Source organism: Procambarus clarkii, chromosome 19, assembly GCF_040958095.1.
Source record: "Procambarus clarkii isolate CNS0578487 chromosome 19, FALCON_Pclarkii_2.0, whole genome shotgun sequence".
Lineage (NCBI taxonomy): Eukaryota > Metazoa > Arthropoda > Malacostraca > Decapoda > Cambaridae > Procambarus > Procambarus clarkii.
The window spans coordinates 22051009-22065235 of NC_091168.1; the positions used below are offsets into that span (position 1 = coordinate 22051009).

General features: G+C 36.0%; 1 protein-coding gene and 1 long non-coding RNA gene across 3 annotated transcripts; one reads left to right on the plus strand and one right to left on the minus strand.

Annotated features, from left to right (window-relative positions):
• The first annotated feature begins 2484 nt into the window (after nucleotides 1–2484).
• Nucleotides 2485–7052, plus strand: LOC123757554 (uncharacterized). The gene is made up of 7 exons (XR_006772774.2): nucleotides 2485–2759; nucleotides 2984–3029; nucleotides 3241–3284; nucleotides 4533–4579; nucleotides 4802–4848; nucleotides 5214–5257; nucleotides 6823–7052. It is a non-coding gene; the product is annotated as an uncharacterized lncRNA (long non-coding RNA).
• A 1206-nt stretch (nucleotides 7053–8258) lies between these two features.
• On the minus strand, nucleotides 8259–12248 carry LOC123757553 (transcription elongation factor 1 homolog). Of its 2 annotated transcripts, none has more exons than XM_045741293.2 (3): nucleotides 12147–12248; nucleotides 10796–10939; nucleotides 8259–10537 (listed from the first exon to the last, which is right to left on the minus strand). In XM_045741293.2, the coding sequence occupies exons 2-3, from the start codon at nucleotides 10909–10911 to the stop codon at nucleotides 10405–10407; spliced, it is 249 nt and encodes an 82-aa protein (XP_045597249.1). In that variant the 5' UTR covers nucleotides 10912–10939; nucleotides 12147–12248; the 3' UTR covers nucleotides 8259–10404. The 2 variants fall into 2 exon arrangements, with proteins under 2 accessions (XP_045597249.1, XP_045597250.1); XM_045741294.2 differs by having other exon boundaries at nucleotides 12079–12248.
• Nucleotides 12249–14227: the final 1979 nt, after the last annotated feature.

Consider the following 14227-nt stretch of genomic DNA (forward strand, 5'->3'; position numbering starts at 1 on the left):
TGTAATAAAATCCTTTAATAATAATGTGCATTAATTTGTGTAGTCATTCTTTTGCTCTAAGTATATTTAATTTTAAAGTGATTAGGGCAAGTGTTCATAAAATTAAAAACTATATACTGCTAAGTATTTCAATGAGGATAGTTCAACTACCCATAATATACAATGTTTATGTATTTTGAGCATTTGTCTTTAATTTTTGTTTGACTGATTATACTCATATAATTATACTAATTATACAGTACATTCCTCAAAGAGTAGGCCTCTGGTGTATGAGCCTGCTTGGTAATAGTGATGCATGATGGTGAACTCTGGAACCAGAGGTAAGTAAGATTCATTCATTTGTTCATTTGATGCATCACGCTATTTTGATTTGTGTGTAAAGTTGGATTCATATTCAACCTTAGTCTACATGAGAATTGTCTAAAAACTACACTGTTGTCTTTTAACAATGTGAAGAAATGGTGCTTGTAACGTAATACCAGGCTATCTGTTCCTAGCCAAGGAATTGCATGTTCATAAAATGCAACTAAAATTTGATTTTTCTCCATTTATTTTTTAAATGTAAATGTTTTCTGAAAGCTTGTAAATAGATTCAATGTATTATGTATTTTATATGTAGTACTTGTATATGATGTACATCTTGTGTACAAAGTAATTTTGAGTAATTAGTCCTGTATTAGGTAAAAAAAATTGATAGTATTCTTACTAGCTTTCAGTACTAGCACTTTATTATCATATCTGAGCACTAGCCTTGGTCAGAAAACTTTATTGAACAGTAGAAGACTGAAACATTTCAAAGGCGCTTCAACTGAGGTAAATTGTAGGGAATGACAGATTTTCTTCAACCTTCAAAGCAATAGTAATTTAGCTGTACAGGATTAATAGCCTACTGTTTAAACAATACATCTTTGCAAACTTTTTTTTTTAGTTTAGTTTATAGTATAGCATAGTATACCTTCCGTGCAAAGTTCCTGTTCCTCTTCACCACCTTCCTCTTTCTGTACGTTTGTCTCAACATTCTCTTTTGGTTCGTATTACCAATGTTTCTCCTCATATTGTTCCGTCCTTGCCCCCATGGGGGATCCCCCTTACCAAATTTTGTACTTCCCTGACCCGCATCACTAAAGCTTTCACGCCGCTTACAGTTTTGAAAAGCCTTTTCCTTGAGCACTTCACACTCCCACTCCATTTCCATCTTTACCAATGGGTCTTAAGTCTCCTGACGGTGGGTTACACACTTATTTTTCCCGACCACATTTATATGTGTAGCCTTCCTTCGGAGGTTAGCATCTTCACAGCAGAACTTTATGCTATTTTCTATGCTCTTTGTCTCCGGCTTTCGCCGGAGACAAAGCTTACAGTTTTGAAAAGCCTTTTCCTTGAGCACTTCACACTCCCACTCCGTTTCCATCTTTACCAATGGGTCTTAAGTCTCCTGACGGTGGGTTACACACTTATTTTTCCCGACCACATTTATATGTGTAGCCTTCCTTCGGAGGTTAGCATCTTCACAGCAGAACTTTATGCTATTTTCTATGCTCTTTGTCTCCGGCTTTCGCGTTGTCAATCCTCCTTTGTGGTGGTAGTTGACTTGTAGTGCCCTCGTGGCTTTGGGGTCCTTTAATCTGATCCATCCGGAGGTCGTCGTGATTCAAGTTTGTAGAGTTTTGCTGGGTACCCAGCCATGTTAATGTCTTTAAATGAGCGTGCGGATGCTGCTGCTATGGAAGCTGTCCACACTGTCCATCTCCCGTAAAGGTACAGTATTCCTTATTCCGACTTTTACCCAGTTGTTCATTCCTCCATCCAACCCTGCCCGTTGGCAGGGTTGTTTGTTCTTCTGTTACTGGTAACAAACTGTGTATTATTAAGAGTCGTGTGTCCTTGTGGCCTTCCAACTACCACCGTAACCAGCAGTGGGAAACTGCTCTGGCTAGGTTACATATTGGCCATACACGTTTAACTCGGTTGCTTAATGGAGCGCCTCCCTGCTCCTTATTGTCCAAATTGCATTGTTCCTCTTACAGTCGTGCACATTCTTGTTGAATGTCCTGACTTCCAGGATGAGTGTCTTACTTTCCGACCGTCCCTCGCTGTCAATTGTCCCTTAATAGAATTCTTGGTGAATTGGATACTTTTGATATCGTTTGCCTTATGCATTTCTGTTCTTGTATTGGCATCCTAGGTGATATTTAGCGCCCTCTGATTACTCCGCACATTTGGTGGTGCTACGTAGCCTTCCCGGTTTGGTGCCTTCCTTTTAATTACATACTTCCTTGCATACATTTATGTCTACAAAGTGAGGAACACTAGTATGCACTAGTGAGGGTATCATGTGTGGTAATGAATTGGCTTCATTTTGAATTTTATATAATATTAGTTCTCATTACCTTTTCAGCAAGGTACTGTATTTAGCTGGACAACATTCACCATCAACCAACTTCGTGATAGAATCCTTGTCGAGGAATTAAAGTGCTGGTATGCTTCTGTTACCTTGATGTAATTAAGGACTTTTATTAAATGGTCTTTATAGAGAAGGATTTTAAGTACAGTAGTGTGGAAGTTAATTTATTCAAATGATGAACCTAGCTTGATAGGAATTGCCGACTGATCGACACTTGAAGCTATATGCATTGCTGACTATATACTATATCTGATAATGATTTGGGGAGCTTCAAAATGATTTATTAATTTCTTGACATTCTTTCTAGAGGAGGAGGATGTGAAGTGGGAGTGGAAGGTGACATGATTTAAAATTGGTAAGTATACGTTTTCACGGAATGCAGTTTTCTTTGGTTATAATTTTGATGTAGGGTTTTCTTCAGTGTAGGAGTAAATATTCAAATGATGAACCTAGTTTTATAGGAATTGCCGTCTGATCGACACTTGAAGCTAGTATTTCCACTTCTGACTGTGTCTGATGAATGTTTGTTTAGGTCTTTTGAAATATTTAATCATTGAAGGATTTCTTTTTTTCCTACAGGAGGATGTGTGAAATGGGGGAAGACTCTTTTAAGATTTAAATTGGGGTAAGTTTAAACATATTATTTAAGATGCTGTTGCCTGTAGATGTAAACTTTTTGTTAATTTGTAAAATTTGAATTGATGATCCTAGTCTGATAGGAATTGCCGACTGATCGATACTTGAAGCCATCTGCATTACTGACCTTGTTTATGATTAATGCTTTTTTAGGAGCTGCCTCAATGTGTGTTAATTTGTATCCAATTTTATCTTTCTAGAGGTTGACTTGTAAAATGGAGTAGCAGCCGAGATAATGAATGGGGTGAGTAAATATTTGTTTGCTGTGTATTTGGTAATAATTTTTATTTTAGATTCTCTATGAAATACATATAGAAAATTCTATAAAAGAAAATGAAGGGCATTCATTCATTAATTAATTTGGTAGTGGTTTACCTCATCTACATATAGGCGATGTCTAGGTTTATGGTAATCATTTTTTTCCAATTTTATTGAGCCTCCCTATTGGAATTGTGTACCATTTTGGACTAGTGTACCACTCTGATCACTCCGTGTATAGTACATTGCATTCTGTTTTTCTTCTAATGCCTCTGTGACTTTGTCGTAATAGCAAAGTAGCTGTGAAAGGCACGATCTTCCCGCTCTAAATCCATGTTGGCCTGGATTGTGGTCATTGGTTTCCATGAAACTGGTGACCCGACTCCTAATCATTCTCTCAAATACTTTTATTATGTGGGACATTAGTGCAACTGATCTATAATTCTTTGCCAATGCATTGCTCCCTCCCTTGTGTAGAGGGGTTATACCTGCTGATTTAAGCGCATCTGGTACCCTTCCAAGCTCTTCCTCCACACTGCTGAGTGCTTGGGGTTCTGAGTTCAGAACAGTGTTTAAGGTTCTTAAGGATTAGTTGGGTAAGTTTTTTTGTAAAGCCACTATAATTTGTTTATTCAGCTGATGTTACGTTGATTGTATGCTACTGTTGTTAGGCAAGGTGTTTTCACTTTTTTTTACTTGTATTCACCTAGTTGTGATGGGGGGTTGAGCTCTACTCTTTCGGTCTATTTATTTTAGTTAAGTTTATAGTACTGTATAGCATAGTACAGTATGTCTTGACTTCCTTGCATACATTTGTCTCTATAAAATGGGGAACACTGGTATGCACAGTGACGGGTATCACGTGTGATAATGATTTAATTTTATTTTGAGATTATCTATATAATAGTTTTCATTGCTTTTTGAGCAAGGCATTTAGCTGGGCAACATTCACCATCAGCCAACTTTTTGATAGACTCTTCATCTAGGAATTAAAGTGCTGGTATGCTTCTGTTACCTTGATGTAATTAAGGACTTTTATTAAATGGTCTTTATAGAGAAGGATTTTAAGTACAGTAGTGTGGAAGTTACTTTTATTCAAATGATGAACCTAGCTTGATAGGAATTGCCGACTGATCGACACTTGAAGCTATATGCATTGCTGACTATATACTATATCTGATAATTATTTGGGGAGCTTCAAAATGATTTATTAATTTCTTAACATTCTTTCTAGAGGAGGAGGATGTGAAGTGGGAGTGGAAGGTGACATGATTAAAATTGGTAAGTATTCGTTTTCACAGAATGCAGTTTTCTTTGGTTATAATTTTGATGTAGGGTTTTCTTCAGTGTAGGAGTAAATATTCAAATGATGAACCTAGTTTTATAGGAATTGCCGTCTGATCGACACTTAAAGCTAGTATTTCCACGTCTGACTGTGTCTGATGAATATTTGTTTAGGTCTTTTGAAATATTTAATAATTGAATGATATCCTCTTTCTACAGGAGGATGTTTGAAATGGGGGACGACTCCGACGAAGATTTGAATTGGGGTAAGCTTATACAGTACATTTTAATTAAGATGTTGCTTGTAAATGTAAAATTAAAGGATTTTGTTAAGTTTGTAAAATTTGAAATGATGATCCTAGTCTGATAGGAATTGCCGACTGATCGATACTTGAAGCCATCTGCATTATTGACCTTGTTTATGATTAATGCTTTTTATTTTTTGCTTGTAAATGTAAAATTAAAGGATTTTGTTAAGTTTGTAAAATTTGAAATGATGATCCTAGTCTGATAGGAATTGCCGACTGATCGATACTTGAAGCCATCTGCACTACTGACCTTGTTTATGATTAATGCTTTTTAGGAGCTGTTTCAATGTGCATTAATTTGTTTCCCAATTTTATCTTTCTAGAGGTTGACTTGTAAAATAGAGTAGCAGCCAAGATAATGAATGGGGTGAGTAAATACTTGTTTGCTGTGTATTTGGTAATAATTGTTGTTTTGGATTCTTTATGAAATTCATATAGTTGCTGTGTTGTGTTGTAGTGGTCAAATGTGACCTCCAGTGTCAGTGGAGGTCAAATTTATATATGAAATTCTACAAATGAAAATGAAGGGCGTTCATTAATTAATTTGGTAGTATGTACCTCCTCTACAGGTAGGTGATGTCTAGGTTTATGGTAATCACCTTGAAGCTATGTAGCCTCCTTCATTTATACTTAACAAACCCTGCTGTTACTGTCATACTTGCTTTTGATGTTACGAACCCAGGTTGCTTTTATGAATGCTGCTTCAATTTGTTTACCACTTGATACTATGAGACATTGGGGAGTAGAACCACTCCCAGAACCCCATCAAGCAGGTATCTACTGGGTATTTCTGTGTTTGCCTAGTTGTGCCTACTGTCCCACCCTGCAGCTATTGTAATTAGTCCATGTAAATATCCCAACTTGCTAGTACTCTTGTTAAACATTGTTTTGAAACTGAAAGGTACTTGCTTCCTGCTTCTGTGGTTCAAGCTCGCTGAACTTTTTACCACTTTGTGCTAATGTTCATCACATTTATGGCTCGGCTCATGTGTTTCCAGAAATTGCATTTATGGCCGTTTCCTGTGCCCCATCTTGGTGAGTTCCCACGCCTTGAGAAAACTCTAGCCATGCTTTAGTTCCCTTGGAATATGTTACTTTTTTGTTCTTTTCCAGTGTTATCTATAATTAATTTTGCATATCTTTCTAGCTAATTATACTTTGATGCCTGTCTTGTTGCATTTCTTTGAACTCCTTCAATTTTATTGAGCTTTCCCTGGTGTAGGTTCTCTTCTGGAATTCTGAACTATTGGAGCAGTGTAAGGCCGCCACCCTCCCAACCATCCAAGGGTTTTTATTTTTGCGTTGAGAAAATAATTTAGTTTAAAATCATTAAGTAAAAGATTAAATAATGGTAAGAGGTAGAAGCAAAGTAACCACGTAGGTGGACATGGAAATATTTTATAGAAGAATTAAATATCTATTTAATTCCTATATTTTTATTCTCATATTGGCATTCTAAGTGATATTTAGCGCCCTTTTGAATATCGAACGATATTATTTATCTGAAACATAGTTAAGGAACAACAGCATTCATTGGACAAATATAATGTTAAATCCCTTTTTTTAATCCAATGGAGTAGGATCATAAAGATTCAGTTATACTGGTCAGTAATGGCAAACTTCAGAAATTTCACCGAGTGAATGTAAACCTTATGAACTTTAGAATTCAATTTATTAATAATTATTTAGGAAGTGAATAGCCAGAATTATGTTCTGGGCATGATGTTTCTCCTTATATTAAATGGAAGCTAATATATATTAATAGATTTGTTCAGTTTGGGTCAAGTCTAAAGTGGTCAGTTCATACTATGTTATGAGGCTTTTTTTTTTTTAAGTACATTATGCATTTGGCATACAATTTATTTTTTTGGATTAACTTTGGGTATTTTGTGCTAAGATTTAAATCTGTATCTAATCTTTTTATACCTTCAGGTGGTGGCCATACCCAAGGAGATGAATACACATGACATGATTGCTGTTGATTGCCATTCATCAATACGATCAGAATTAAAAAAAAAAAAAATGCCGCGACTGTCAGTCTGTCTAAAATGGCAACTTTAGTGTATTTATTCATGGAGTGTGCCTACAATTATGGGCACTCTAATGATAGTTATGGTGTACTGTACTATTATAATTATTTGCCTAATAAAAAGATCACATTTTATTTGTTTTCTTGCACTAAATTCTCCCTTCACTGTCTTTGCTTTAAATTATGTTGATACAAAATTTGATGAAGTGACTAATGCTCAAAACTTTTAACTAGAAAAATTAAATTTGGGAATGTATATACATGTCACCTTACTGTTACCTTTGCCTGAAAAATCTGAGTATTGGAATTCTTGGATCATGTTCTGCCTCTGGTCCTATTCCTGGGAACGTGCTACCTGCATTTTGTCGGCTCTACTCTGCAGATTTTTAGCTAAATTCATCGGGTAAAGGTAAAAGGTCCTTTAGACCTTTACCTGATGAACTTTTTTGTATTTACATGGTTCTCTCATTCTTGTAAAACCAAAAGCACAGCATTCCATGCAGGTCTCTAATCTTAATTTTCCATGGAAAAGTCAAACGAATCGTTTAACAATCCGATACCCATTCACTGCTGAGTACAACATTGCATTCAGAGTCCTACCTGGCCAACTGCCCCTTAACCAAAGGGCAGTTTGACATCACACATTTGCAAGCTCATGGATAGGAATCTTAAGAGGGAATCATTCACCTTCTCGGTGAACAATCTAATAAAATTAACTCATAGGTTTGTTAAAAATAGATCCTTACAAACTTCCTCACATTTTTGGAAATGGTAACCGGCTATTCAGGCAAAGGACTCCCAGTATATGTAGTATACATAGTCCTTGCTGAAGCTTATGAGAAGGTACCTGAAGGTAGTCTATGATAGACTAGCAAAAAAAATACAGGCACATTGAATAAATGATGGAATACTAGTATATAAAACAAAAACAGAAAGCAACGGGCTGTTCTTTTTGTTCTTAATGGAAATGTTAGTAGGGGCCTGGCCTGGGTGAGGACCGGGCCATGGAGACGCTAAGCCCCGAAATAATCCCAAGATTGGGTACTGCAAGGGTTCAGTATGGGGCAAACAAAATCATACATCAATGACATGAATATTACAAACTACGTCATCAAATTTGCAGATGACACTGCAATGAATGAGGATTTATAGTAAAGTGGGAACCACTGTATGCGAGCCATCTCACTTCAGTGGAACGGTAAAAATTTAATGGTGATAAGACAGCAACCATGGTAGTTTTAGTCTTGTTGCTAAAGTAGGCAACAATACATGGCCACCATTAACTTTTTAACCAATCCCTGGATAACAGGCCTTCAATTTAGGTTAATTAAACCCAATGTATTTATAAATAATAATTTTGTATTTGAAAACTCACTTGCATGTAAAGATAATGCCCATATTCTCAAGGTGCATTTAATTTTACTCCTTGCAAGAATGTAAATCATATAATTCCTGTATACCATACAGGTACTTTATTTGCCACCAATGCGACAATATTTAAATTTGATAAAATAAAATGTATTTTCCCTTTGGCAACCTGAATCAAAATGCTTTGGTTTGATCTACTATTGACAGAACTAGATCATTACAATACACATATAAGCATTACAGCCATTTATACAAAATGCACATTTACTTTTGTTAAATATTGCCAAACCAGATTTTCACAAATCATCCAACTCAGATTCTTTAAGACCTAATTAATCCTAATTTATGGAACCTAATTAAGATGTATACAATGGTTAAGGGTTATGCGACAACTGGAGATTAATTAAGTAAGACAAGTAAAAGCTGTCACATTAAATAAAATTGTACACGTGTTTAACACGTGCTAAACCAAATGCAAAAGCTATACAACAAAATGAGACATTTAAAATGAGGAGGATTAGCCATTATTGCTAAACCAAATTTAAAAAAAAATAATAGCCCGAGAACAGACAAAAACAAGATTACTAACCTAATAAGCATGACTTTCCTCTAGATAATAGAATTCTTACCATGAGACCTACACTTTATGGTCATTCAATCTAATTTTAGCCAATAATGTAATTAAAATCAGCATTGTTGGCCATTACGATATGATTATGTTACTTTCTGAAAGCCATTACTGTACCTCAAACATGGCAATACCAAGTACAGTATCTGTTCACTGGTAGTGACAATAGAACTGATCAGAAAACAGTGAGAATATCTTGATAAAGATAATCTATGATAAAGTTGTAAAAATCTTAAAGGGCGTAAGATTTAAGATGACTGATTGAGATCTGACCTAAATGTTTTTTTTTTTTGCTTGACTGGGGTGCAAAATGAATTTAGAAAGACATTTAATTGTTGTTGAAAGATAATACTGTAATGTATTAAGCTGCTTGAATTCTATACAACTGAGATGATCAAGAAATGGAGATAACATGCGTAACATTAGCATGAGTGAAGGGATAACCATAACATTAGCATAACATGAGTGAAGGGATTATTCTAAAAAAAATTATTTATATTATTACAAACAAATCACAATAATGTGATGCATCAAATGAACAAATCCACAAGGGAACCTACATCCGAGATTCAACTGGGTCATAGCTCAGTTGGTAAAAGCACGTCTGGGATGATCTCAAACATAGGTTCGAATCCTCGTCACGGACCTTGTGGAATTTGTAAATTATTTTTTTACAAGGAATACAATCCAGAACTAAGGTGAGGTGGAGGGAAAAAATATATATATTAAATTATAGTAGAGAGGACAGATAAATTAAGAGAGAAAGATCAGCAGACAACTGAAAATAAACACCATAAACTAGGACATGAACTCAAAACAACTTTTCATAAATCATAAACAGTGTGGGGAAAGGGTGCATGTGAAGAGCAAATGAGCTTATAAACAAGATAGTTAATCTAAATGCTTGTCAGCTGTTGCAACATTATTATTAACATCTTGATTTATGTCAGTATGACACATTGGTGGAATGTTTAGATAATATAAACTGTTTAAATGTTCAATGCATGGAAATGTATATTCATATTGAATAATGTGACTAAGTGAGAACCACCAAATATTTGTGGTTAAATGGGTTAAGAAAACATGAATGTAATGGCCAAATTTACAAACTACTGTATTACATTACAGTATGCATGAAAAAAAATACTGTACATTTAATCATTATAATGTAAAGATATGTCTATGTACAGTTTGTATTTTGACATTACTAAAATCGTGTATCTTATACAGCATCAGCCAGTGAGACTGTATGTAACTACAGTACCCTCCAGTTTTGAAACTTACAGTTTTCATAGAAATATCTATTCCACTCATTCATAAAATATTGTAATTAGACAATACTAAACATGAGGCTAAATTCTCAATACACATGAAATTCGAAAAATCTGACAAGTAATTCCTTTATTTCTATAACAAGTCTATTGTATAACTCAACTACAGTATTTCATAATTAAGATGAACATAAAAAAAATTGCACAAACTGAATCGATCAGTTTGCAGTTTCACAAGCATCAATCCATTCATTGTAAACATCAACAGGTTCCGAGAGGTAGTTAATAGTACACTGGAAGTCTTCCAGACACACACGGCATGAAACTCTTCCAGCATTCCTTGGTTTATCCCTGAAAAAAATGGAGAAATTATACATGGTGCTGATACATCCAAAACATATGTGCAAGAATTTCCCCAAATGTCAGTGGCTATGAGGAATATCTCTCTGCCAAGTGCTCAGGAAATTTTGTAAACGTTTATAAAATATAAAATCAAATAATAAAGTATATAAATTGAAGTTGACCATAAATTTATTAATGAAAAATTCCTATTGGTAAGCAGTAAATATTACCTTCAACTGGAAGATACAAATACTATGCAGTACTTACATTTTAACTTCACATGACTTTTCGTGATTACAGAATGGACAATTAAATTGCGTATCCAGTGGTTCAATATTCTTCCTCTTTGGAGGTGGCTTTCTCTTCGACTTGCGACGACCCATGTCTGCTAGTCGACTATAATTTGGGAATCTGAAAAATATTTTGGTAAATTTAACTACTGTGTATAAATTTGACATTTATTTCTGGGAAAGCTCTTTATGGCTCCCTGAAGCAATCTCACTGAGAAGGCTACCATCTACTAGGTTGCATCAGCTGTCACCCCCATCAGAAAAGCATTCATTGTCAGTGAACTACTGTACTGCTTCCATTGCCCTGACCAGTACAGACTACTGCTGGGTTCAAAGAGATCCAAGTTTCAAAACTGCCAAATGAACTCCCCCCAAACAATGTAAACAAACAACTGAATCTCTTGAAACCAGCATGAGCTCATTTACACTAACACTCAAGCCCACCAAAATAATTAAAACTAAATGGGTAGAACACCTGGAGAAAAACTATATAACTATTATTTATGATCTGAAAAATCCTAAGAAACCAATTTACTTTGTTTCTATGATAGAGCCACAGGTTTTACAGGAAAGTGATGGATGGGTTGCTAATTTATACCTTCTGGTGTGATATCAACCCCCAGATATTTATCCGAGGGCCATTAGTGATGGCTCTCGGGTAAGATAAATTTGAGTAAGGGAGCAGAGTGGAGACTCAAACTGGAAGTTGCTATTGCCTTAATTGCTGATTTTTGTCAAGCAATTAGGATAATTAAAGATAGTGGATCCCTGGACACAGACACCATTGGTGAGGTCTGGACGAGTTAATAATAGTCACTAAGGTAGAGTGTGATACGTAGTACGTATCAGGGGGGGGATGACCTTGATATAAGCCTAACGTATGCGTTATACTTTATATCCTTTATACTTTTTTTTTAGAGATTATACTTTAATCCCAATTACTATTAAGTTATAGAAGTGTGTAAGCAACTCTGGCTTCCTGTCCCCACAACACAATGAATTACAAAATTATCTGATTATGGAGCAAATTTATACAACACAATGTACACAACATTGTACAAAACCAAATAATGATGCCTCTGATGTCAACGGCGATTAGTATAGACGTATACATACAATACAATCTAAATTAAACATTTGCCAGCAAATGTTTATATTGCAGCCTAGTGGAGCCAGACCCGCCAGCAATTGTTAAATATTTAACAATAAATATGTTAATATTTGTTTACCCGTAACGAAAACAGTAAATGGAGAACAAACCATGAAGAACCCGAGAGTAAGAGCAGTACAAGAAGACAGCAAGAGGAGGACACCCAGCGAGAACAAACCTTGCAGGTGGGTGCACGCAGCCTCCTCCTGGCGCCACTTGTAAACAATGACGGCCACCCAGCTGCCCGCTCTCCTGCGCTCCCCGCCACTCATCTCATTCACTACATGCTTATACTAATATTATAAGCACTACATGCATATACTAATATAATAATAGTATTAATATAATATTATTAAGTATGATAATATTAATAAATATAATGATGATGGACCAATGACCAAAGTCATTAACTCTAATGAGTGAAACAAAACTCTCATTAGCATTAATTATAACTCAAACCTTTTCTATACTTACTACTTACGTAAACAGAAGTTTGTAAGCGACACTTGGCGAGCAATAGCGTGTTCTTAAGCGTCTGCTCTAAGCCCCACTTCAACGTAGACTGGTAATTACTCACCTCTCTAACGCTGCTTATATGCATACACCACCTCACCGTCCTCCAAAGGTTGGAAGAAATTTTAACTGTAGGAAGAAAAAAAGGTTTGAGTTAGTGCTAATGAGAGCTTTGGTTCTCTCATTAGGCTAATGAGTTTGGAGCAAGTATATTATTTCGATAATCTATTCGCTACAGATAATCCCAAAAGCTATAGCTGGTTCCACAGATCTTCATTAAAGAAAGAAAATTATCTAGAAATTTACAGATTGATAAATGATGGGAAAGTTCCCTTACCTTTATCAGGAAGACGTACCTTTATCAGGAAGACGTACCTTTATCAGGAAGACGATGGTTGGCAAGGAGCGGTAGTGTTATTAGATACACACAGAAATCACAATAGCGTGATACATCAAATGAACAAATCCACAAGGGCCGTGATGAGGGCTCGAAGCTACGTCCAGGATGATCCCAGACGCGCAAGACAGAACGCGAAACAACGGGTATAAGTTGGATAGGTTTGGATTTAGGAAATACATGGGTAAATACTGGTTTCGTAACAGGATTGTTGACTTGTGGAACCAGTTGCCGAGTCTCTTGGTGGAGGTGGAGTCTCTCGATTGTTACAATTACACCTAATTAATCTTTGTATGTAGATAGGAGCTGCCTCGTGTGAGCCAATGGGCCTTCCGCAGTTGCCTCTGTTCTTATGTTTCTCGCCGGCGCTCGGGATCGAACCCGGCTCCTAAAGGATGACTAAGTTAGTTCCCCAAATTAGAAATCTTTCACATGAAGAAAGATTAACAAAGCTTAACTTGCATTCACTGGAAAGGCGAAGAGTTAGGGGTGACATGATAGAGGTTTACAAGTGGATGAATGGACATAACAAAGGGGATATTAATATGGTATTAAAAGTATCAACACAAGACAGAACACGAAACAATGGGTATAAATTGGATAAGTTTAGATTTACGAAAGACTTGGGTAAATACTGGTTCGGTAACAGGGTTGTTGATATGTGGAACCAATTACCGCGTAACGTGGTGGAGGTGGAGTCCCTCGATTGTTTCAAGCGTGGGTTGGACATGTTTGTGAGTGGGATTGGGTGGTTATAGATAGGAGCTGCCTCGTATGAGCCAATAGGCCTTCTGCAGTTACCTTTATTCTTATGTTCTTATGTTCCTTTATCTGCCCCTGGAGAAAGTTGACTTTGGTAACGAATTTTCAACACTTCTGGTAATTAACAGACAAAACAATTTTATAACCCAGGAAAAGTTTCAAAATATTCAAGAAAGATGGCATTTTTTTTTTTAGTGAAAGCTTGCAAAAAGCTTCTTTCTCGTATTCTAAGTAATGCTGAAATTTTCAAAAAGGTGAAAATTCTTTCACCTATCATATGCCTTAGCCACACACACCCACCATTTTCAGAACATCCATTAGTACTAGCTGGCCAATCTAAGCTTAGTGTATTAAAAGTACTTAGAGGGTATTAAAAGTATCAACACAAAACAATGGGTATAAATTAGATAAGTTTAGATTTAGGAAAGACTTAGGTAAATACTGGTTCGGTAACAGGGTTGTTGATTAGTGGAACCAATTACCGCGTAACGTGGTGGAGGTGGAGTCCCTCGATTGTTTCAAGCGTGGGTTGGACATGTTTGTGAGTGGGATTGAGTGGCTATAGATAGGAGCTGCCTCGTATGGGC